Below are 21,091 nucleotides of genomic sequence, written 5' to 3'. Positions count from 1 at the left end.
AATAAAGTTAACAAAAAAGCACAACGTGATGACACTCACCTTTCCAAAAGTGTGTATTTACAGTATATATGATGAAAACGGATGTGTGTGTATCCGTCAGGTGTCACGAAAAAGGCGTTGTGGACATTGGCGTCAGTGAAAAATAAATGTATCCAGCCAAAAGACGAGCCGTTAGGATTTTTTTTGGGTGTGTTGTCGAGCGCTGCATCTGCTTCTTTCTTTTGACAACCTCTTCCTGCTTAATGCGGAAGTTCAGGTCCAGACCTGCTGTTCGCATTCCTGATCACCACTTTCACAACGTGACGTGTCTGGGCAGCCCCCTGCAGGGGCCCACAAATACGCCGACACCACCACCACAACACCACACTCCCTGGAGATTCCGAGCACACTCAGCAAACTCTGAGACGACTTCAGATCAAATAAGAGTGAGTGAGCGAGTGAATCAATAAGCATTTTGCTGTTAATAATTCACTTTAGTGGAACATTGATTTACAGCACAGAGGAGCTACACAACCTGAATGGCCACACCATGTTATTTGTGTTAAACAGGTTCCATATATTTTTTTAAATTTTAAGTAAATATCAAATGTGCCACAATTTAGACAATTTAAAAGTGATTTTTTTTTAAGCCCTACTACTGAGAACACACCTTTTTGTGTGTCTGTAGTTGTAATGCTAACGAGCTGTGTTTGTGTGCGTCTCCAAAAAGTGTTATTGTGCACTTTTTACCTATTTACATTGTCCGACGTAATAGATGCCATATAAATACAGTATATCACATACAGCAATGTAACATTAAGGAGTGGGACAGGAGAACACACCTTTGTGTTCTCCTGTCCAACACGAGCATGTGCGCTAAAGTGCAAACATTACACCCACATTTAAAGGCCTACTGAAATGAATTTTTTTTATTTAAACGGGGATAGCAGATCTATTTTATGTGTCATACTTGATCATTTCGCGATATTGCCATATTTTTGCTGAAAGGATTTAGTATAAAACAACGACGATAAAGATCGCAACTTCTGGTATCTGATAAAAAAAAGGCTGCCCCTACCGGAAGTAGCGTGACGTAGTCAATTGAACATATCCGCAAAGTTCCCTATTGTTTACAATGATGACCGCCAGAAGTGAGAGAGATTCGGACCAAGAAAGCGACGATTTCCCCATTAATTTGAGCGAGGAGGAAAGATTTGTGGATGAGGAAAATGCAAGTGAAGGACTAGTGGGGAGTGGAAGCGATTCAGATAGGGAAGATGCTGTGAGAGCCGGGGGTGACCTGATATTCAGCTGGGGATGACTACAACAGTAAATAAACACAAGACATATATATACTCTATTAGCCACAACACAACCAGGCTTATATTTAATATGCCACAAATTAATCCCACATAAAAACACCTATGTGTTTGTTATGCTAGCTCCTAGCTACTAGCTCGAGCTAGTTATAGCTCGAGCGGGTTATATGGACGGGATCCCGTATATAAAACCCGCCAATACAATTCAAACACCTGCACAACACACACACTCACTCAGCCCAAACAACCGTTCACCTAACCCAAGGTTCATAAAGCTTATATATTTAACCAAAGTTACGTACATGACACGCACGTACGGGCAAGCAATCAAATGTTTGGAAGCGCGCGGGTGGGACCTGATATTCAGCTGGGAATGACTACAACAGTAAATAAACACAAGACATATATATACTCTATTAGCCACAACACAACCAGGCTTATATTTAATATGCCACAAATGAATCCCGCATAACAAACCCCCCAGGTGTTTGTTATGCTAGCTCCTAGCTACTAGCTCGAGCTAGTTATAGCAAGTGATCAAATGTTTGGAAGCGCAGCTATGTACTCACGGTATCGCGTCTGTGTATCCAAATCAAAGTCCTCCTGGTTAGAGTCTCTGTTGTCCGAGTTCTTCGATCTTGATTGCATCTTTCGGGAATGTAAACAATGAAACACCGGCTGTGTTGTGTTGCTGACTTCCCTCGCAAAATATCCCCTTCGCACCGACAACTTTCTTCTTTGCTTGCTCAGCTTCTTTCTCCATAATGCAATGAACAAATTGCAACAGATTCACCAACACAGATGTCCAGAATACTGTGGAATAATGAGATGAAAACAGAGCTAAGGCTGCAGCTAACGATTATTTTTCTATCGATTAATCTATAGATTATTTTTTTTCGATTAATTGGTTAATCTGTAGATTATTTTTCGATTAATCTATAGATTATTTTTCCTTTTACCGATTATTTTTCTATTCAAAATGAAGATGAAAAAATAAATGTAGGCCCATTTTTTCAAAAGGCAAGGCTTTTATTTACAAAAAAAAAAAAGTATGGCCACTCAGTCAACATTGACAACAACATGACTAAATATTCTGTAACAATGTAAACATTTAAAACTTTTAACATTTAACAAAATTAAAAGTAGCTTATTTGCTTTTTAATGTGCAAATATAAAAGTCAACATCCAGTGCAAATCTTAATATTCTGCAATAGTATAAGCATTTCAAAAGTAAAAGTATTGCTTATTTTGCTTTAAAATGTGCAAAAATAAAGATAAACATCCAATACAAAAAAGTGCAAAACGAAATATTCTGTAACAACAGTGTAAACATTTCAACAAAAGTGAAAGTATTGCTTGTTTGCTAAAATGTGCAAAAATAAAGATAAACATCCAATACAAAAAAGTGCCAATCTAAATATTCTGGAGCACTGTAAACATTAAGTATTGCTTTTAAAATGTGCAAAATAAACATCCAGTCCAACACAGTACACAATAACCAATTCTACTCATTCCAGTGAGTGACTAACAGTTGTAATGAAGAAAGGTTAGCATGTCTACATGTTTGGTTCTTTTCTTGTTTACAATATTCCCAGCAGCTGAAAATAGGCGCTCAGAAGGAGTCGATGTGGCTGGAACTGAGAGGTAATTAGCCTTCACCTCAAGCCAGGACTGCGAGTGAGCTGAGCTGCAGTTTATATTTCTAGAAGGTCAACGGGCTCATAGTGATGTTACTAGTAGTTGACTGGGAGGTGTTTATTATCATTTGGGGAGAGTCCGCTGCCTGATGCTCACCTGCTAAACACCTATCTGCTCCACGCTGAAGCGCTGACTACATGCGCTCTGAATACACACTGCTGATTGGCTGATAATGCTTCGTGTGTACCAATCAGATGGTTGTGTGGGTGGGACAATGCTGCGTGTGTACCAATCAGATGGTTGTGTGGGTGGGACAATGCTGCGTGCTGAGACAGAGGCAGAGGAGCGAAGCAGCTTGGTAAGACATTAGCAGCTAAAGTTAGCTTTAGCTTAGAAACTCGTTCGGTACACCCCCGTGCCGAACCGAAAGCCCCGTACCGAAACGGTTCAATACAAAACACGTACCGTTACACCACTAGCAGATACAAATGACACCTTCATGTTTTTGTGTAATGATGACAACGTATGCTCGCGCGGACGATTGACTAGTTGATGGTTTTCTTTTCAAATGTTCGTTCATAGCCGTTGTGCTGCTAGATAGGCCATTTCCGCTCGACACAGTGTGCATACAACAACATTATTAGGCCGTTTATTGAAATACTCCCACACTTTTGACCACTTTTGGCATGCTTTTCCCCCCTCGCTCGCACCGCTCGCATCGTCTGCTTTGATCGTCTGCTTTGCCATGACGGTAGTGTGACGTAAATATGCGACGCGTCGATGCACAAAAACGGCGTCGACGTATTTACGTAACCGATGACGTCGACTATGTCGACGCGTCGTTTCAGCCTTAAACAGAGCTATTTCGTATTGAGATCGGTAGGTTGGAGTTCAAATCCCAGCCGAGTCATACCAAAGACTATAAAAATGGGACCCACAACCTCCCTGCTTGGCACTCAGCAACAAAGGGTTGGAGTTGGGGGTTAAATCACCAAAATGATTCCCGGGCGCGGCGCCGCTGCCCACTGCTCCCCAAGGGGATGGGTCAAATGCAGAGGACAAATTTCACCACATCTAGTGTGTGTGTGACAATCATTGGTACTTTAATCTTTAATGTCGATGTGTCATTGACCGGGCTAGCATGCTAAACATTCGTTGCACGAACATACAAAGCTTTGTTAGACAAGATCATAGACTGTATTGAACAATATAGTTTACATACAAAATGTCCGTTTTGTTAGCAGAGATTGATTTCTATATATCTCCTTCTGTTTTTGACTATTTTTTTCATACAGTGGTGATGTGGAAATGGAAGACGCCAGGCTCAATTGGGTCAGTGCTTGTTGTTTCGGCATTTTGTTGGGTGTGGCACCGGCCGGAGATGTTGACATGCGGAGTTTCAAGCACTCCTTATTCTCTAACGGGTGATTTTTCAAATGATGCTACAAATTGAAGTGAAGTGAATTATTCATATAGCGCTTTTTCTCTAGTGACTCAAAGCGCTTTACATCGTGAAACCCAATATCTAAGTTACATTTAAACCAGTGTGGGTGGCACTGGGAGCAGGTGGGTAAAGTGTCTTGCCCAAGGACACAACGGCAGTGACCAGGATGGCGGAAGCGGGGATCGAACCTGGAACCCTCAAGTTGCTGGCATGGCCACTCTACCAACCGAGCTATACCGCCCCGTAATGCTACTTTTTGTACAAACCCCGTTTCCATGAGTTGGGAAATTGTGTTAGATGTAAATATAAATGGAATACAATGATTTGCAAATCATTTTGAACTCATATTCAGTTGAATATGCTACAAAGACAACATATTTGATGTTAAAACTGATCAAAAATTATTTTTTTTTAAATAATCATTAACTTTAGAATTTGATGCCAGCAACACGTGACAAAGAAGTTGGGAAAGGTGGCAATAAATACTGATAAAGTTGAGGAATGCTCATAAAACACTTCTTTGGAACATCCCACAGGTGAACAGGCAAATTGGGAACAGGTGGGTGCCATGATTGGGTATAAAAGCAGATTCCATGCAGTGTTTCCCATAAACTGCCAAGATACCTGTGGCGGTGGGGGCGTGGTTATGGGCGTGGTCACATGACATCATCGAGTAATTTGCATAATTTACTACAATGATTTGATTTTCTCTAAAAAGGCTAAAAAAATTTATACTTACTAATTAATAATAACAGTTTTGTTTTAAACGTCCATCCATCCATCCATTTTACAATATAATTACAACACTTTATGTACATATTTATATACAGATTTGAACAATATTCACTGAAATATATTTATTAATTGTGGTTCTTACAAAAAATATATCTAAAATATAAAAGCTAAAATGTCTCAAAGCTCTGCCCCTTTAATTAGTGCATACTAAATAATTTAACTTTAGCCTACTACTACAACCATATTTACCAGCAACATAAAGTGAAACAGAGGCAGAGGTGTCCTGCCACAGTCAGTAACAAATAAACAGAAAACAGTACTGGTGGTAGATAGACACAGAGCTTCATCAAACATCTGATCCACTGAACAAAGAGCTCCAAAAATCTTGAACTTTTGACTGCCATCAGTTTTACTCCCTACACTTAACCATGTGTTTCCTACTGCCTGCAGACTTTGCACCCTTTGTTATATACACATGTTGTGTTTCTAATATAAATACATTTAATAAAGTCAAATACAAATAAGGCAACAAGAGAAGTATCCTACACTTCTCTTTTGTAAAGTAAATCTGAACAGCCGATATGGGCATCTACATCAACTATATGATTTGCCTGAGAAGCTGGAGAGGACAAAAATAAATAAATAAATAAATAAAAAATTGTTTTAACATTTTATTTTATTTTATTTGTGGCGGACGTAATTCTTTCGTGGAGGGCCGCCACAAATAAATTAATGTGTGGGAAACCCTGCCATGAAATGCTCAGTCATTCACAAACAAGGATGGGCCGAGGGTCACCACTTTGTCAACAAATGCGTGAGCAAATTGTTGAACAGTTTAAGAAAAACCTTTCTCAACCAGCTATTGCAAGGAATTTAGGGATTTCACCATCTACGGTCTGTAATATCATCAAACGGTTCAGAGAATCTGGAGAAATCACTGCACGTAAGCAGCTAAGCCCGTGACCTTCGATCCCTCAGGCTGTACTGCATCAACAAGCGACATCAGTGTGTAAAGGATATCACCACTTGGGGTCAGGAACACTTCAGAAACCCACTGTCAGTAACTACAGTTGGTCGCTACATCTGTAAGTGCAAGTTAAAACTCTCCTATGCAAGGCGAAAACCGTTTATCAACAACACCCAGAAACGACGTCGGCTTCGCTGGGCCTGAGCTCATCTAAGATGGACTGATACAAAGTGAAAAAGTGTTCTGTGGTCTGACGAGTCCACATTTCAAATGGTTTTTTAGAAACTGTGGACGTCGTGTCCTCCGGACCAAAGAAGAAAACAACCATCCGGATTGTTATAGGCGCAAAGTTGAAAAGCCAGCATCTGTGATGGTATGGGGGTGTATTAGTGCCCAAGACATGGGTAACTTGCACATCTGTGAAGTTGCCATTAATGCTGAAAGGTACATACAGGTTTTGGAGCAACATATGTTGCCATCCAAGCAACGTTACCCCTGCTTATTTCAGCAAGACAATGCCAAGCCACGTGTTACATCAACGTGGCTTCATAGTAAAAGAGTGCGGGTACTAGACTGGCCTGCCTGTAGTCCAGACCTGTCTCCCATTGAAAATGTGTGGCGCATTATGAAGCCTAAAATACCACAACGGAGACCCCCGGACTGTTGAACAACTTAAGCTGTACATCAAGCAAGAATGGGAAAGAATTCCACCTGAGAAGCTTAAAAAATGTGTCTCCTCAGTTCCCAAACGTTTACTGAGTTAGACTTAGAAGTGCTTTAATAAAACAAGATATAACTCGAGAGCTGTGTGTGTACACGCACGTACATGTTTTTTTTATCTTCTATTTTTTTTGTACAGCTCTTTGTGTTTGCCACTTGCCTGTTTGAGTTTGATTTGATAATAAGCTCATTTTAAATGTTGCAATAAAAAAAAATGGTATCATCAAAAACAATTAATATTTATTAACACACAAAAAAGACTAGAGCTGGACGATCTAAGTCTAACACAAGATCTGACCAAATTAAGTCTATGAGCATGAACTGATGAAACCTACTTGGATGAGCGGCGAAAAGACAAACCAAACAGTCCAGTTGCGATCTACTGAATTCCCCGAGAACACAAATAAGTACAGAATATTGGTACCGTTGAGTACCGGGAATTGGTACCGTATCGGTTCAAATGTGAACTGTATCCGTCCCTAAAGGGCATACACAAAAGTTAGCAGGAGCTGCTAGTAGTAACCTTGTCTATCAACAAAAGGACAAAAGCTACAAGGTATTAGCCACAAATGATCATGTTTTTTGTAATCAATATTGATTGAATCAGGCGATCACAAACTTTTCAACAGAAATCTGCCAATAAAGATCTGTGGCCGATCGATTGAAACACCATTGTGTTGTTGTTGTGGTTCTTATTTGATGAAATTTGCCAGGCGGGGCTGATTCATATTGATTTTTAATTGTCCCGAATGAAATACCTCCCTGGGCCAGATCCCTCCTCTCAGCCCACCAATGACATCCAATACAAGTGCTGCATCACAAATGGCCTGTGAGTATATACACACATCCTCCAAGTCTACAGTGAGGTTTCTAGTTCCTGGCCCCACTCCAAGCTAGACCACCCTCTCGGTGAAATACTGTCGCCAAGCATCACGCAAAAACCTCCAAAGTCTTGTGATGGATGAAGCAGCCACCATAATTTCCTCCATTCGCTCACCGCCAACACCTTGTAGAACATTCTTCCATTGAACACTGGCATAAATGTACGACAGAGAGGGTGGTCCGCACGCCACCAGCTCCTTGTTCCTCATTATAGACGTGTTGAGGAGGTCAGGAAGCCTTGAAAGAAGCCAACCCAAGCAACCCTGCAGAAGCCCAGATGTGTGATCATGGCTGTGAGGTTGCAAATTTATGCACCATGAGCACACCTGGAAGTAGCCTTTCGGATCTTTATACGGGGGCTTTTTTACTTTCAAAGAAAAACCAACGGCGATAATGACAAAAGCAGCAGGGAGCCATGCAAGACAATGTGCCGTTTGTCAAAATGCTGCCGTAACGATGGGAAACGTGAGGGTGCAATGGGTACAGTGTTACATATCTCCATACAGTATGCATTCCTGGACTTTTACTCAAATGTAAATTCCAAAACCTTGTGTAGAAATGTACTGAGAAAGCCAATTTAATAAGAAAAAACACATGCAAAAAGGCGAATTTCTTACCTCCCCCAAGCACAGTTCCAGAAAAGCACATAAAGTAGAGCGGCGTCCCATCTTTGCATTCCATCCTTGTGCCATCGTTGGACGACTTGTGTTGGCTGTGTCCATAGAGTGTCCTCACTCGGTGTTGACAAGGAAGGCCAGCACAACACCGCCGTCTCCCGGCTTGACGACCAGCAGCTGTCTCAACATGCTGACTTTGCTCAACAAAACAAGAGGAAGGACAAAAAATAAAACAGTCTTAAAAAGTGCAACTTGGAGGGGCACAGGTTAACAGGAAAGTAAACAATGTGCAAAAAGAAAAGTAAACAAAATGTCACTGAACAATGTGGGCATATTTTATTTACTTTAAATCCTTGTATTTTGTAAGTCTAGTTATTTAGCTTGTCAATCTCGTAAGATTATCAAGCAAGTTTTCCAACCTAGTTATTTATCTTAGCAAGCTATTAACTACCCCCACCAAACAGTTTATGTCTATATATATTTGATAGGGAGAATACTAAGCCAATGTCATTAGTGAATCAATCCCCAATGGCGTCTGAATTTGCACACGTCCATATTTACTTCAAACTTAAAGTGTTTACAAAGTACAAAGAAGAATCATGATAAACATTCTGAATTTATCTCATCCATCCATTCATTTTCAAGATAATCTTACTCATCTCACCATATGAAATATAACTTACTTCACCAATTATTTATTTATTCATTGTTATTACTTATGGAGTATATTGTGAATGAATTGAGAACAGGAAGTGAACAAAAGTTTGATCAACTGCTATGTAAAGGAAAAGGGGTAGGATTAAATAAGCTCTGCTTCTTCCTGCTCCTTTTTGAACATGTTGAATAGAAAAACTGGAAATTGTGATGCATCATGTTGTATGCATGCATGTTCCAAATAAACTTAAACTCAACTCAGCATTTTGAGGCTAGTTAGCAACAACTAGTTAGCCCACTGAGCTAGGTCAATCTATCATAGTTAAGTCAGACCTACACTGTTTCAATGTCCATTTCTCTGTTCTCAATTGTTTTGATTGATTGATTGAGACTTTTATTAGTAGGTTGCACAGTGAAATACATATTCTGTACAATTGACCACTAAATGGTAACACCCGAATAGGTTTTTCAACTTGTTTAAGTCGGGGTCCACTTAAATTGATTCATGACACAGATATATACTATCAGATATATACTATCATCATAATACAGTCATCACACAAGATAATCATCAGGGTATATACATTGAATTATTTACATTGATACTGGAGTGATGATAACAACCAAACCTAAACACCCCCCAGCCCACCCCCCACATCCCAGATTGTAAATAATGTAAATAATTCAATGTATATACCCTGATGATTATCTTGTGTGATGACTGCATTATGATGATAGTATATATCTGTATCATGAATCAATTTAATTGGACCCCGACTTAAACAAGTTGAAAAACTTGTTGGGGTGTTACCATTTAGTGGTCAATTGTATGGAATATGTACTTCACTGTGCAACCTACTAATAAATGTCTCAATCAATCAATCAAACTTAGCAAGCTATCCACCCAAAACAGCACTTGTCTGCCTATAATTGATAGCTAGTTAATTTATTCAGCAAATTAGCACAACTTTTTTCAAACTATCTCCGTAATTAGCAAGAGCTAGTTAGCCTCTATGGCTAAGTGCTGTTTTTATAATTCTGAAGTTTTAGTTTTAAAAAATAACAGTTTACCTGTAACTTGTCTCAATGCAGGAAAATGAACACATATTCCAATGAGACGACATTTTTTTGAGCAATTTACACGTTACCTACATGACAGCATGTGTATATCTAGCTTTGCTAGCGTATAGCTTTATCGTCATTAACTTATCAAGCTAATTGGCGCCACAAGCTTAACCACTCATTTGAGCGAGTTAGCTTATTTTTGCGTATACTTCTTCACGCTAGTTGTTTTAACACGTTATCTACCTGTAACAACTTAAAAAAAAATGTTTTGTTCATATATCTTTTCTTCGATTTGACTAGCTGCATCATGTGGTAAACGGTGCTGGTAAGCTAAGGGTTAACATGGCGGCGGTGGAGGAAACCTGACGCTAATGAAGTTCCTGGAATGCCGTCCTCACATCCCGACGTGGAGGACTGAGCTCCGGCCAGCTCAGAGTGGGTCTGGCGTGCACGCAAGGCGGCGGGGATGCGAGATTCGAAAGCAGTCTGCCAAATAACTTTCATCAAGCATTTTATGACAAGCGGACTTTCTCTTTCATGTGTTCCTGTCACTGCGTTGCAAGATGTTGTTGCCATCATCAGTGCTGCTTATTCTGCTGGCGTCAGTGCGCGCTGACATCTGCATTGGGACCCACTGTTCCCAGACCGGAGACCCGAGACCGTGCACCGGCGACCACTGCCCCGGCAGCAGGTCGTCCAGACCGGCGCGGCACTTGGGTACCGCAGCGGAAGTCCGTCCCGCAGCATGCACGGACGAGGACTGCGTGAGACCCCCCATGTCCGTCAACCACACGCGGGATTGCAAGGGCTTGGAGTGCAGACTTCCGCTGCGGGTCAGACCCAGGGTCCGAGCGAGGGCATGCGTGGGAGAGGGCTGCTTGGACGGGGCTGCTTCCGAGGAGAGCTCGCCGCCTGGAGCCGAGCAGTTCCATCCGGTGCATCTGGCCGACAGAGCCGCGCAGTTTCTGGGAGACTTCCCCGAGTTTGGACATCCGTCGCCGGAAGTTGTTGGCGCGCCTCTGGGGGTCCAGCTCACTTGTGACGTCAAACCAGGTCTGCGCCAACGTTCATGCATGCAAAAAAATAATCATCAAAATCTAAAAATATGAATATACAGTCGAGATCAAAATGTACATACACTTGTAAAGAACATAATGTCTTGAGTTTCCAATACTTTGTACAACTCTTGTTTTTTTGTGATAGAGTGATTGGAGCACATACTTATTGGTCACAAAAAACATTCATGAAGTTTGGTTCTTTTATGAATTTATTATGGGTCTACTGAAAATGTGAGCAAATCTGCTGGGTCAAAAGTATACATACAGCAATGTTAAAATTTGCTTACATGCAGGGCCGGCCCGTGGCATAGGCCGTATGCTAAGGGCGCCGTCCATCAGGGGGCGCCACGCCAGTGCCACAAATGTTGGAGGAAAAAAACAAAAAAAACCCAACTATTATTTCTAAATACATAAAATAATCCCACGTTAATTAAAATGCAAAGTAAAGCCTATTTAATAGAAATATTATTTGTTACAACATTACGCCCCCCCCCTCCCCCGGCACGGTGCGCCACCCCCCTTCCCGTATCATGACTCTTTTTGGACGTCACCACATAAAAAAATCAACACAAGATGTCAAAACGGCCAAAACTGTCAGGTGCCCAGGGAAGTAAAAAGAGAAAAGAAGAGGAGAAAAGAGAAAAAGACAGAGGTAGCAGGTAGGTAACGTTAGCCTACATTAAATTATTTGTCTGTTACAGAATGTGATAGTAACCTGGCTTTTTAGCATTAAGCTAATGTTACATGATTCGGCAATTGCTAATCAATAAATAGCTAGTTCTGTTTTAACGTCGGGTTAATATTGTGGAGGGGGCTAAATTGTTATGGAAAATAATAATGTAACGTTAGGTAATTACAGTACTCCCTGGTGTACAGTAATTTGTAAGTCATTCTAGTTAATGCAATATTAAAAAGCACAAATAGAGAACTCTGTAGGATCCCCTTTTTTTGTAATATAGTTGTTAAAGTCATACTGGTTTGATATCTTGTTTTGTGCAGTGCCTTATTTATATTGTATTTTTAATTTATTTTATGCAACTTGTTGACACGTTTTATTTTGTGTTTATGTATGTAAAAAATATTGTATTTCATATATTCATTTTTTATATTCATTTATTTATCCATATTTTTTTTTATCTTGTTAACTATTCTGATTGTTAATTTGCTTTCTTTAAGTAAAAAAAAAAGGTCAAAGACAAAGCTATTCGGTTTCTTGTGAGTATATACACACTGCCGATGTGGGGGGGCGCCACCTAAAATCTTGCCTAGGGCGCCAGATTGGTTAGGGCCGGGCCTGCTTACATGTCCTTTGGCAAGTTTCACTGCAATAAGGCGCTTTTGGTAGCCATCCACAAGCTTCTGGTTGAATTTTTGACCACTCCTCTTGACAAAATTGGTGCAGTTCAGCTAAATTTTTTGGTTTTCTGACATGGACTTGTTTCTTCAGCATTGTCAGGACTTCAGGAAGGCCATTCTAAAACCTTGATTCTAGCCTGATTTAGCCATTCCTTTTCCACTTTTGACGTGTGTTTGGGGTCATTGTCCTGTTGGAAAACCCAACTGCGTCCAAGACCCAACCTCCGGGCTGATGATTTTAAGTTGTCCTGAAGAATTTGGAGGTAAACCTCCTTTTTCATTGTCCCATTTAAAGCACCAGTTCCATTGGCAGCAAGACAGGCCCAGAGCATAACACTACCACCACCATGCTTGACGGTCGGCTTGGTGTTCCTGGGACACTGAGTAAGTGGCCTAGTGGTTAGAGTGTCCGCCCTGAGATCGGTAGGTCGTGAGTTCAAACCCCGGCGGAGTCATACCAAAGACTATAAAAATGGGACCCATTACCTCCCTGCTTGGCACTCAGCATCAAGGGTTGGAATTGGGGGTTAAATCACCAAAAATGATTCCCGGGCTCGGCACCGCTGCTGCCCACTGCTCCCCTCACCTCCCAGGGTCAAATGCAGAGGACACATTTCACCACACCTAGTGTGTGTGTGACAATCATTGGTACTTTAACTTTAACCTTTTCTCTTCCAAACATATTGCTGGGTATTGTGGCCAATCAAAAGTTTACATACACTTATAAAGAACAATGTCATGGCTGTCTTGAGTTTCCAATAATTTCTACAACTCTTATTTTTTGTGGCCAAACAGCAAAATTTTTGTTTCATCTGACCACAGAACTTTCCTCCAGAAGGTCTTATCTTTGTCCATGTGATGTCAGATGAAACAAAAATTGAGCTGTTTGGCCACAAAAAGTAAGAGTTGTAGAAATTATTGGAAACTCATGACAGCCATGACATTATGTTCTTTACAAGTGTATGTAAACTTTTGATTGTGACTGTAAGAGACATTTAATATCTATTATTTTCTACCATAAATCTGGTAATACACATTGGACTACTCAAAATATGTATTATTAAACTCAGGCTGTTTTATCTCGACAAAGATGACTTATTGCAGGACCAAAAGTAACAGGAATGAGTTTTTAGCATGTAATTAGAAAATACACTAAATATAGTCATATAGTATTCACGCTAATAGCGTGTCGACACTTAAGTGACTCAACACATTCTTTGTGTACATTAAAAAAAAGTCATTTTGGTAACAGGACTGAATGAAAACCCAGTGACAAGAACATTTGATATAATAAAACAAAATCAAACTAATGCAGATATGTAAAAAATATACATTACTATTTGTCCAGTCATGGTATTAAAAACTTGAAAAGTATCTGTCTAGGGTACACTTGCTAATTATGAAAACAATATCTGCGAATAATTTCGAGTTAACTGAAAAAAATGCGATAGAGATTAAATATTTTAGTTTGACAGCCCTAATATTTTTAAATGGTTGTACAGTATATCATGATTAAGAGTAATTTTTGGAAATGGGGACAATTCTTTAAGATTTACTTTATTAGTAGTAAATATGCAATCAAATCAATGTGCAGAATACTATTTTTTATTTAAAATACAATTTTAATGTGAATTTATATATTTTATTTCCTATGGAATGGCACCGAATCAGTGGAATGGCCTATGAAAATAATTGTTATAATGATACAATCCGAATATAAATGATTATGTAATAGTCACTAAATAACAAATATGTAATACAATATGATTATGTAATAACTGAATAAAAGTCATATATGATTATGTAACAATTTATTGGATTAAATATTAGTATAAATGTGTAATAATGGTAATCATCAAATTAATATAATAAATACTATTCTGTGATATTAAAATATAAATATGATTCTCTAATAACTATTACAATTAGAGATGTCCGACAATATCGGCCTGCCGATATTATCGGCCGATAAATTCTTTAAAATGTAATATCGGAAATTATTGGTATCGTTTTTTTATTATCGGTATGGTTTTTTTAATTTTATTTTTTATTTTATTAAATCAACATAAAAAACACAAGATACACTTACAATTAGTACACCAACCCAAAAAACCTCCCTCCCCCATTTACACTCATTCACACAAAAGGGTTGTTTCTTTCTGTTATTAATATTCTGGTTCCTACTTTATATATCAATATATATCAATACAGTCTGCAAGGGATACAGTCCGTAAGCACACATGATTGTGCGTGCTGCTGGTCCACTAATAGTACTAACCTTTAACAGTTAATTTTACTCATTTGCATTAATTACTAGTTTCTATGTAACTGTTTTTATATTGTTTTACTTTCTTTTTTTATTCAAGAAAAATGTTTTTAATTTATTTATCTTATTTTATTAATATTTTTAAAAAGGATCTTATCTTCACCATACCTGGTTGTCCAAATTAGGCATAATAATGTGTTAATTCCACGACTGTATATATCGGTATCGGTTGATATCGGTATCTGTAATTAAGAGTTGGACAATATCGAATATCGGCAAAAAGCCATTATCGGACATCCCTAATTACAATTAATATAAATATGATTCTGTAATAAATATGAACATCATCCTGTAATCATTACAATCAATATTACAATATTTATTAAAATATGAATGTTCCCAGGACACTGGATCCAACATTTACTTTACTTTTCACTTCCTGTAGTTTTAACGAGCGCCAATTACTTTTGTTTGTCCTTCAGGTGAAAATGAGGTTCCTTCAGAGGACGCCCTCATCCTCCACCTCCAGCTGTCCAAGGGTCAGGAGAAGCTGGTGGAGGCCTTGCGGGCCCAGCAGGTGCTCATACGCGACCTGCAGCAGAAGCTCGCCGAGCAGCAGGAGGCACTCGTCTCCCAGCAGCGCCGCATCCTGGAGCAGCAGGGGCGCATGTACGAGCAGATGGACACAGTGAAGGCGCAGTACGGTCTCCTGGTGGACACCGTCAAGCAGGTGTCCTTCCGGGGCCTGCAGGGGGAGCTGCAGAGCTACTTTGAGAGCCACCTGGCGGGTCTCCAGAGCCAGGCCCGCAGCCACCTGCAGAACGCCGTGCACAAAGCGGACGCCAAGGTGATGGACGTCGTCGGCGAGGCGCATATGCCTCGGCCCCTGATCGGCTGCCCCTCAGCCTGCGCGACGGAGCACTTCTGCGATTTTCAGCGAGACCCTCCGCAGTGTGAGAAGTGCACCATGTGTCCGCCTGGCTTCTTCCTCATCTCCCAGTGCTCCCCCACTGCAGACACCATGTGCCAGGTACCAATGAGACCCTACATGAGTCCTGTAGTAGTCCTAAAAGTGTCCTTCTAACCCCCTGCAGGACCGAGATGAGTGTCTGGAGTTACCAAACATCTGCGGTGAGCGAGTCAAGTGTCTCAACACACCAGGTTTGTGCGCCATCTTGCTAGCAGTTTGGTAAACTAGTTCTGATGAGATGTCGTCTCCAGGAGGCTTCCGTTGTTTGGGCGTGTCGGCCAGAGAAGCTGAAAAAGGTTTCTGCGGCGAAGATTACTTCTTCAACCAGGAGCTTCAGGAGTGCCAAGCCTGCTCGGATTGCGACGGACACGCCGTCGTCCTTTCCTGCACGGCTGTAACCGACTCAGTCTGTGCCTCGCCCTCGGAAAGCCGCCTCTCCCAGTCCTGGAGCGCCAGCGTGTTGCTTCCGTCGGCCAGGAAGTCCAAAGGCCACGTCTTTCCTGGGCTACGACTGAGCCTGCGGAGCAAGGAGCGCAGTGACCTTCTGTCCGGCGATGGCGGCCAGGTGACGTTCTTACAGCACGGCCTGCTGTGGCTGGATCACAACTTCGCCATCAAGCACAGCTGCCGCAACTTCCTCCAAGTGGGGTTGAGGTTTAACGCCAGCCAGGAGGAGGAGGGTCAGGACCTGAGCGGCGTGCGTATCGAGCAGCTTGAAGGGAAGTACTTCCAGGGGGTGAGCGTGAGCACCGGGCTGGAGGTGGAGCCTAACGACACGGTGAGCGTCCTCCTGAGGAGTCCCAATCAACACTGCAACCAGAGCAAGGACGTCCACGTCTACGACATGACCACGCCCACCTTCAGCCTACTCTGGTTGTCACATGACACCGGCGCCGTGGCCTTGACTGCCGACTTGTCGCTCATGGCCCACTACCAAGCCAACTACCGCCCTACCTTCCGCATAACGTCCGTCTCCGACCCCTACATGGTCGGCTTGACCCACGACAGCCGAGGCGTGCGCTTCACGGAGCGCGGCGTGGTAAAGTTTGTCCTCCAGCAGGCGCTCTACTCCATGGGACAAACCTGCGTCCGAGAAGGCTTCTTCTTGATCGCCTACGCCAGCCGCAACGGCACGGGCCAGGAGGCGGTGCAGGCCTTCAAGACGGGCGTCAACTACCGGGACACGTCCATCACGCTCTCCGGCGCCGTGGCGGTGGGCAGCGGGGACACGCTCAGCTTCGAGATCACGTCGCCGTCGCAGTGCAACGTCCGCTACTTCGGGGACAGCACCGGCATCAGCACGCTCAGCCTCGTCTGGATCCCCTCGACGGTATCGTCCACGCTCACCGCCACCGTCGCCAAGGCAGGCCTGCCTCTCGGGGCAGTCCGGAACAAGCCGCTCACGTTCCAGCAGCTCTCGCCAGATTCCCCTCAGGTGCGCTTGGCCCGCTCCGGTGAGCCAAAGAAGAACTTTGTGTTCCTCCAGCGAGGCACGGCTAACATCGCCCTGAACCTGAGGCTCATCCACTCGTGCAACATCGTTAAATTGACGCTGCAGCGAAGCGGAAGTCCGGGTGGTCCCGTGGCCCAGCAGGTTTCTGGACACATGCCGGAGGGGAGCGAGTGGGCCAGCGTGGGCTTGAGGGCCTCCTTCCAGGTTGAGAACGGCACCGCCATCTACGCCACGCTGGACTGCATCCGCGGACGCGTCAACCAGATCACACACGACGGCGCCACCAACATATCCATCCTGTGGGTTGCTGCGTGATGCATTCAAGGACAACCGTTTTCTTTGCACAATTAGTGTTTCACAAGTTTACTGTGAAAGTACTGCTTTTAATACTTTGGTTGAGCAGTGACCAAATGTGTATCTTTGAGTTTTTACGTACATCCTTTCATTTGTGCACATAGTAAATAGTCCATACTGTATTTGTATGATAGCTATCGTGCTTTTTATCTTTCTAAATATATTTATTTACGAAGCAATGCTTTTGTATTAGCCAGCCTGTGCTGTACATGTAAAGAGAAAAATAAAATTATATTTTTCACATAGAAACGCAACTGGAGCGGTCGGGCATTGGTGACGCATCGCCTTCATTATCAACTATTTTCCAACTCAAAGTGGGAAAAAAAGACGTTGGAATCAGACATATTGGACCAATTTAAGTAAAAAAACAAAACACAAATGCAAGCAGCAGAGCCTGTAAGACAAGAAGAAGGGCAAAAAGAATGGTTTAAACGGGGAAAACACTTGCGGGTTTCTGCCGCCTAGTTAGCCCGATTGAAAACAGCTGGTCCAGATGTGAGACGTCAGAAGGGGACGGGACGAAAAAAGAACAGGAAGCGCAGAAAAAAGCTCATATTGGAAACTTTCTTTCTTTTAATTTCGCAGCTGTTTTAGCTCCCATCAGCGACAACACAGCCAAAGCTAGCTAACATCCATCACTTCCTGACTCGTTTTCCCCACACTTGAGGCTGTTTTTGTGTGCTTCCAAAACACCTCATCAAGTGTTGCTGTTAACTTAGCGCTCAGGTTAACAAGGTAAACAATCAAGCTGGCCGACAAGAAGGCAGTGACACAACAGTGTCAACCTTTGCGCTAACAACTTGCGTTAGCGTCACGTTAAAAGACGCGGCGGTTTTTGTTCCCTTAATCAAAAGCAAGTGTTCTTGCAAAAACCGAAGCCTCTGGTCCGCATTTGGACCACCCTTTGATCGCAAAAACCGGAAAAGCCCAAACTGCAAGGGGATTTATAGACTGTCAGGTGGATTTTTCTGCTACTTACTGTACCTATTTGAACTTAGGCTTTGGAACAAAACCGTCAGAAAGAATTTGAAATAACACAAAAAGCATATCTTAGTACATGTTCAAGTAGGGACGTTAAGTGTAATAAAGAGTATTTTGTTTTGCTTTGTTATTAGTATGAACTATATTTGTGTGCGTTTGCCAGTACTTTAGCTAAGAGTATCAGCTCTGTGGGGGCACTTAGCTAACCAACATTGTAAAAATAATTGTTTTAATTTTATTCTTAACAAAAATGTACAACTAATGTTATAGTACGATTGTCAAATGCAACAAAGTATCTTGTTTTGCTTTATTAGCATGAACTATTTGTGTGTGTGTGTTAGCTAGCACATCAGCTAAGAGTGTCAGCTCTGTGGGGGCAATTAGCTAACATAGCTACCGTCTTTATAAATAATTGCTTTGGGGGTTTTTTTCAACAAAAATGTACAACAAATATTAAAGTACGGTTGTCAATTGGAACAAAGTATCCTGTTTTGCTTTGTTACGAGTACGAGCTAGGGGTGTAAAAAAAACCAGCGACCCCAAAATGGATAAGCGGTAGAGAATGGATGGATAAAAAATGTTATATTTTCAAATGAATTGCGATTCTTATTTATAACAATTCTTAATCGATTAAAAAAATATATTTAAAAAATGTATATATTTTTTTAATCTGTCCTGTCCAGCCACTCAGGCATATCATATTGTTGATGTAGACGATCATATCTGCTGTACAGATTTACAAAAGATGTGTGTGTTACTTCTCTTTTTGTATTTGACTTTATTAAGTGTTTGGGTAGAATTTAATTAAACAAAACCAGTTTTCTTTAAAGTACTATAGAATTTTATCACAGCTGTTTATTTCATTGAGGAGTATAGTTAATCATAGAACTGGCACCCAGTGTTGTTAAAAAGTATTGATCCTGAATCGAGAATCGATTTTTAATCGAATTGGTACCCCCAAGAATCAAATCAAATCGAATCGTGTGGTGCCCAAAAATTTACAGCCATAGTATGAACTATACTAGCTAGCACTTTAGCTAAGACTGTCAGGTCTGTGGGGATATTTAGCTAACACAACAAACAGCTTTAAAAATAATTTTTAGATTTGTATTACATTTTTTTACAACTAACGATCGTCAAATGTAAAAGTATCTTGTCGTACCTTGTTTGTAATGTGAACTATATTTAAATGCACGTATGACGTAGCAAGGGCTTTGGCTAAGGGTGTTAGCTTCCTAGTAGTTAACACAGCTAACGTCTTAAAAACATTTACAGTTTTTACAATTAGATTTTATATATTTCCACACCAAGTATAAACACGTCAGCAAGCAGTCGCTAGTCTGAAACCAGAACTAACACAACTTAAAGGTGCCATATGTAAGAATTTCACATCAAGTCATCATTAAATGGCCCTGGTATGTCAAAAGGCATTAATAAATCATGTTCTTTCCAATACCTTTATAACTGATAACAGTAGTTCAGCCGTTATATACGCATTTTAAAATATGATTTGCAGCCCCGAAATCTTGTTTTCATTTCGATGTCCCGCCCTCCACCGTTTGACCAATTAGAAAGTCCGTGAGTGTGTTGTATCCAGGTTGCCAGTCAAGCACCGCTCTCTTTGTCGAAATACTGCCACTGGTAAAGTTACTAAACATGTCAGACCTTAGTCAATCTAAAAGGCCTTGTTACGATTCTCAACTTATTCATGAAATAGCCAGGAACAAAACAAGGATTTGTATCGGGGATGCCTTTGAAAGATTGAGAAGATTTTTTCATCTGACGCCAAACTTGCCAATTTCCTCCTTGATAGGTAAGTAAGGCATTTACATTTTCTTATTTCTTGTAATAAATGGAAATGGACATCTTGTATGTAAACTATATTGTCCAATACAGTCCATGATCTTATCTAACAAACTAGTATGTTCGTGCAACGAATGTTTAGCATGCTAGCCTGGTCAATGACACATCGACATATAGGCTAACGGGGGAAATATATGCCCGTTAGCCTATATGTCGATGTGTCATCCAACTGACAAGGCAAAATATATTTTGGACAAATAAAACCTATGTAAATATTGGTAGTGTCAGTACCAATTTCTTTCTCAATATGCTGATACGCTGAGGAAATGGGTTCCAACATTAGCACGGCTGTCATGGCAACAGCCAAATCAAATGCTAAAATAATTCCTCATTCATGTTTGCATATTGTGGAATACATGTACCAAGTTATATGGCAATCTGAAACCTTTGAAACAGTAGCCTATAGGCATACCTTGGTAAAATGTCTCTTCTTTAGTTTTGGGCATACATTAGGCTGCTAAGCATGCTCTACTTATTTTCACCAGTATAACCATTGCTAGCGTTGGTTGTAGTTCGTTTTAGTCTTTGTTTTCTGATAGTACTGACACTATGGTTAGTGGTTAGTTATTATCACAACAAATGGCAATCATATGGTTATGATTGCCATTTGTTGTGATAATGTGACGTACTTCTTCCTGAAAATAGCCTAATTTCCGTGTAAAATGGGTTGGTTAGAGATTTGTTATTGACAAAATACTTGTCTATTCAGCGATTATGGTCCCAGCACCTCAACCCCTAGTAAGAGGCAGTGGAAGTTTGAAGTTTCTTAG

At 41.2% G+C, this 21,091-nt stretch overlaps 2 protein-coding genes across 5 annotated transcripts in view; one reads left to right on the top strand and one right to left on the bottom strand.

Moving 5' to 3' along the window:
* The window catches only part of apbb1ip (amyloid beta (A4) precursor protein-binding, family B, member 1 interacting protein), a 39,571-nt gene extending 28,557 nt beyond the window's left edge, over positions 1-11,014 (bottom strand). Inside the window, exons 1-2 of one of the 4 annotated variants that reach the window (XM_062020987.1) lie at positions 10,027-11,014; positions 8,302-8,495 (exon numbers count right to left, since the gene is read on the bottom strand). In XM_062020987.1, the coding sequence (XP_061876971.1) occupies positions 8,302-8,406 (105 nt within the window). In that variant the 5' untranslated portion in view covers positions 8,407-8,495; positions 10,027-11,014. Of the gene's footprint in view, positions 1-39; positions 377-8,301; positions 8,496-10,026 lie in introns of those variants that run through there. The other 3 variants (XM_062020986.1, XM_062020988.1, XM_062020989.1) reach the window with 3 other exon arrangements.
* Positions 10,175-19,167, top strand: nell3 (NELL (neural EGFL like) family member 3). The gene is made up of 4 exons (XM_062020984.1): positions 10,175-11,073; positions 15,183-15,730; positions 15,795-15,861; positions 15,922-19,167. The coding sequence occupies exons 1-4, from the start codon at positions 10,584-10,586 to the stop codon at positions 17,436-17,438; spliced, it is 2,622 nt and encodes an 873-aa protein (XP_061876968.1). The 5' UTR covers positions 10,175-10,583; the 3' UTR covers positions 17,439-19,167.
* The last annotated feature ends 1,924 nt before the right edge of the window (positions 19,168-21,091 follow it).

Source organism: Entelurus aequoreus, linkage group LG15 (genome assembly GCF_033978785.1).
Source record: "Entelurus aequoreus isolate RoL-2023_Sb linkage group LG15, RoL_Eaeq_v1.1, whole genome shotgun sequence".
Classification (NCBI taxonomy): domain Eukaryota; kingdom Metazoa; phylum Chordata; class Actinopteri; order Syngnathiformes; family Syngnathidae; genus Entelurus; species Entelurus aequoreus.
Note: the sequence above shows the minus strand (reverse complement) of the source record. Positions and strands in the feature narration are given on the sequence as shown.

Bases quoted from the DNA above. Each gene is read 5' to 3' on its own strand.
- nell3 (XM_062020984.1), top strand. From the start codon at position 10,584: ATGTTGTTGCCATCATCAGTGCTGCTTATTCTGCTGGCGTCAGTGCGC. The intron at 15,731-15,794 runs GTACCAATGAGA...AACCCCCTGCAG, and splicing joins CTGCAGACACCATGTGCCAG to GACCGAGATGAGTGTCTGGA. The intron at 15,862-15,921 runs GTTTGTGCGCCA...TGTCGTCTCCAG, and splicing joins CAAGTGTCTCAACACACCAG to GAGGCTTCCGTTGTTTGGGC.